General features: G+C 34.8%; 1 protein-coding gene across 2 annotated transcripts; it reads right to left on the reverse strand.

The window, feature by feature from the left end:
- Nucleotides 1-311: 311 nt before the first annotated feature.
- On the reverse strand, nucleotides 312-3,088 carry DNAJC28 (DnaJ heat shock protein family (Hsp40) member C28). 2 transcript variants are annotated; one of them, XM_015819587.1, is made up of 3 exons: nucleotides 2,996-3,088; nucleotides 2,221-2,295; nucleotides 312-1,625 (listed from the first exon to the last, which is right to left on the reverse strand). In XM_015819587.1, exon 3 carries the CDS (start codon nucleotides 1,578-1,580, stop codon nucleotides 441-443), a length of 1,140 nt encoding a protein of 379 aa, XP_015675073.1. In that variant the 5' UTR covers nucleotides 1,581-1,625; nucleotides 2,221-2,295; nucleotides 2,996-3,088; the 3' UTR covers nucleotides 312-440. The 2 variants fall into 2 exon arrangements, with proteins under 2 accessions (XP_015675073.1, XP_015675065.1); XM_015819579.1 differs by having other exon boundaries at nucleotides 2,902-3,073.
- Between the last annotated feature and the right edge of the window lie 1,348 nt (nucleotides 3,089-4,436).

Below are 4,436 nucleotides of genomic sequence, written 5' to 3' on the forward strand. Positions count from 1 at the left end.
ATTCCTCAATGTCTTCAACAATGGTAACAATGGAAAAGTTCTTAAACAACAAGGAGGTATTGAGAGATGCATCTGCCTTGAAAATATCCCATTTTGAACTGCATAACATAGTCAAACATCAGAAGGTGACCACAGGAAAAGTTTCTTGACTTTTTGTATTTTGTCATAAAATCCTTTATAAAATTTGCCATATTTCAATTCTATAGGAGTCATAGGTTCCAGATTTTGAACACATTATGTAAGTTAGTTCATTTGAGGTACCTGATCTAAATTGTTGACAAAAGACTATCAACAAAAATAAGATTGTTAATAAACATTTATTTGTAGTTTTGCAATTCAATTCACTTCTTCAGTTTGAATAAGGGATTGTTCCAATAGTTAATAGGGCAATCTTATTTAAAGTTCATTGACTATGAAATTAAATAACTAAATTCTTGATCTTACTTCAAAATAAGAGCTATCCATTTTAAAAAAATGGTTTTTATGTCATGTCTACCATGTTCCATTTCAGCTTCTGTTTTCTTTGCTTCTGTCTCGGACTTTTTCATCTGGGCTTCAAAGATGTCTTCTACACGTGCAATCTCTTTGTCTGCATTAAAATGCACCATCTGTCTGCTAAGAATAGGAACAACTAAATTGAAATCATTAATTCTTTTGTTTAATATCTTAATGTTTTCCCTAAATTCTTCACAAACTTCCTTCCATTGCTTCTCTTTTTGGATGGTAATTGGATCACCTAACTTATTCCTAGAAGCTATTATAGTCTTCCTTAACTTTTCAATTGTTTCCCGTATTTCTTTCTGTATAAGTATCCATTCTGGTTGGTATCCATTATCTATCAGGATCCTATTCAGATTGTGTGTCATAGGATCAATGTGTGGACAGTCTGAAAATTTTTGTAATGGCTTTCCTTTACCACTTAGATTATCAAAGTCTCCTTTTGCCATAGATTCTTGAATGAGGTCTTCAACCAAGCGTTCAATTGCTTGGGTTATTTTTGCTTTTTTACTTTGCTTTACATCTTTAGCTAGCATAACATCTCCCATAGCTAGTTCTCTCTCCATTTGTCGCTGTCGATATTCCATTAGTTCTTCAGAAGCTCTATCAACTCTGAACTGCATATACTGCCTTTCTCTTTGACTTGGAGTACCAAAACCAATACCTTCAAAATTTAAATACTGTCTATGTTGTAGAGCTTTAGATTTCAATTTGTCTTCATCATCATCATCCTCTTCCTTATCTCTTGATTTTATTTTCTTGGCCATATCATTAACAACAACTCTGTATGCTTCTTCAATTTGAACAAAAATTGTAGAATCTGCTTTAACTGATCCACTATCTGGATGGTATTGTTTAGCAAGCTCTAAAAACGAATTTTTAACATCATCCAATGAACACCCTTCCTGAAGTTTAAGCAGCTTGTAAGAGTCTATAATGTTCCGAGGCTTGTGATCTGACATCAGTCTACAGTTATAGATAAAACCATGTTGAACTGATTTTGCTTTCTTTGGAATCAACGCTGAACACATCCAGACATGATGGTGTATTTTTCTCATCAGCACCACACAGACCCACTTCATAATTCTTCAGTGTAGCTATATTTTAACCAGCACCTAACTGGAAATCTGAATAAGTTTAAATAGAATTAAATGAATTATTATGAATTTATACTTCTTAAATTATCTATTGTTGATACAAGATTTTTTTTATTAGACAGTTTTAGAAAACCAAATTGAATGGTTACACATGCAGTAAAAATTTTAGAGACCAAAAGTTTGTATACTGCACTTTTATATGTACTGCTGGATATCCCATTATGTCAATGGAATTTAATTAGTTTAGAAAATACGTTGATTCTGCCTTGCTGTATTAAAACAGCTGAAATTGTTGTCTTGAGTACTAAACAATTATGAGTTAGAGTTCAGTATAGATTGCACATACTCAACAGATACTGACTGAAAGAAATACAATCCATTTTCATCAAACAGTGAGATACTTAAAATGTAATTGATCAAAAAGTCAATTTAGTAGCCCAAACTAGGTAATCAGTTAGGTCAACTAAAAACAAATAACAACGTTCCCAGCTGTCTAACCTAACTGTGCAAATTTTGACCCAGAATGTTGCAGAATGCCAGCATTATGCTGTTATGCTACAAACAATGATATGTAAAACATAATGGAATTTCTTAGTGCTGTAGGATTCAAATCATGAATGCTTACCTTTCATTCTTCTATAAAAGCATGGTTATTTTGCACGTCTTGAAAATATTGGATTCTACTGGTTTTCTTTTTAAACTGTAAAAAAATTAAAATTCCCACTAAAAATATAAACAACAGCAAAGGTGAACTGTTGGTCCATCAGTGAAACCATTCTATTATTTACATTACTAAGCTGACGTGTCATTATTTTGTATGCATTATATCAATACTCTTTCCTATTCACATACAGATTTTGTTCCATCTTAATTAAAATAATAGAACTAGAAAATGTATTTGGATTATTTTTTCTATCTCTAGTTATCCTTTATTGTGACTCATTCCAGAAAGAAGTTATGTTTCTTACAATTCACGTGTTCATGATACCAATTAAACCCCCATCCCTCTCCAACCTAAAACAAGTGCAAAGGAGCAATGTAGGACTGGCATTTGGTGCAAGCTCAGTTTTGCTATCTTGTTCATTTATTCGCACTTCTCAGGCCTGAATCAAACCGACATTTACATTTGATAAGAAATTGAGAGGCGGATGGGGGGGGGAGCGAAAAGTTTGGTACTCTGCCAGAACCGCAGAACATTGCGCAGTTATTTGGAATCTGTGAAATTTAAATTCCTGCTAACCTGCGAAAAGGAAAAAAATAAGGCAAAACCTTCCTCTCATTCCCTCGCTGCATCTAACAATCTCACCACTTTTTTTCACTCCTCCAGCCAGTCATCTTTAACACGTCGGCTACGTTTTCAGATTTAAATATCTATAATTTAAAATGCAATAACGAGCTACCATCAGTAACACCCCGGGACTAAGCCACAACTTCGACATAACCCTCAGTACCCAAGACCAACGTCCTCTGAATGATCTATTATGTCGAAAGGGGTTATGGGAGGCGTAGTTTTCCTAAGGACGGCGCGTGAGTCCCGAAGAGCCAATCATGATAGCATAGGAAGATAAAGCCTCTTCCTGGATCCGCGTTAAAGGGAAACTAAAACTCTTGTTTGTCTATAGTTATTCTGTAATGAATCCATAATAATTACGCTACAAACATTAATGATGGAATTCAATGGTGTATATTAAATTATTAAAATTCATGAAATAAATTGTTTGCAGCAAGCTTAATTGCCTTATTAGTCTCCAGATACTTTTTATTTTATTTTATTTACTTCATTTTTATTTTTAATATTTTTTACTATTTTAAAAGAGTATGCCAGCTAATTGATCCTCTTGTCTTTAGCCAGATCTATACAGATAATTACTAATAACCTCAAACTTTTCTGACGTAGTTGGGCAACCAGTGGGTGGAGCAAGTTTTTAAAGCAGAGTAAGAGACTATTCCCCACTTGGTTTTGGCTGCTGTCACAACTGAGTGTGTGTGCTTTATGGTTATTTCTGAGAACTGCCTTTAAAACTAGGTCTCCTGCAACAGTTTCTGCTTAAGGAAAATAGACCGAGACAATACTGGAGCATGCTGAGGTCCTTGAGAAGAAGCTGAAAGCCTCTAAATTATGTCAAAAGTGGAAGAAACTCAAGAGAAACAGTGGCTGAAGAGTATCATTGTTGCAAACATGTCACTGAAGAAAAAGTTGAAAACTTCCCAAGTAATGGGAGAACAGAAGAACAGAGAAGATCAATACAAGGAAGAAAGATTTGTTCAAGGAAGGAATAAAATGAGCAAATGGAAACCAATTTATCACTCAGCATGCAGTACAAAAAGGAAATAAAAGTGAGAAGTCTTGAAAAAATCAAGCCACAGTATAAAGTCTTTCTCATAGCTTTATCTCTAGCTGAGAGATAAAGGAAGTGAAAGTAAACACAGCTTCTGATTGCAGGAAAAAGTTGGAAAGAGCCAATTAAATTAAGCCAATTAATTTAACCACCTCAACACATAGAAATCACATCATTAAATCTCTTCCTGCCTGTTAGAGACACATAGAAGAAAAGCACTATACATAATAACTGACAAGTATTGATATGCTAAAGAATTATGGTTGTTTATGTCTATTGCCTTGGGAACGTAATACCATCCTGAAGAATCATTTCCATGCAACCCATCCCCACGTCAGCAACTCTGAATGGGAAGGAGACTGGAGTTAAACCCAAGCTAGGCAGCGTTCCTGTTTGTCTGTTATGGTTCTCGTCTGGCTATGCCAGTGATGGCGAACCTTTTAGAGACCGAGTGCCCAAACTGCAACCCAAAACCCACTTATGCATCGTTGAGTGCCAGGTG

The sequence above is a fragment of the Protobothrops mucrosquamatus genome, unplaced genomic scaffold, assembly GCF_001527695.2.
Source record: "Protobothrops mucrosquamatus isolate PMUCROS unplaced genomic scaffold, P.Mucros_1.0 scaffold_149, whole genome shotgun sequence".
Classification (NCBI taxonomy): domain Eukaryota; kingdom Metazoa; phylum Chordata; class Lepidosauria; order Squamata; family Viperidae; genus Protobothrops; species Protobothrops mucrosquamatus.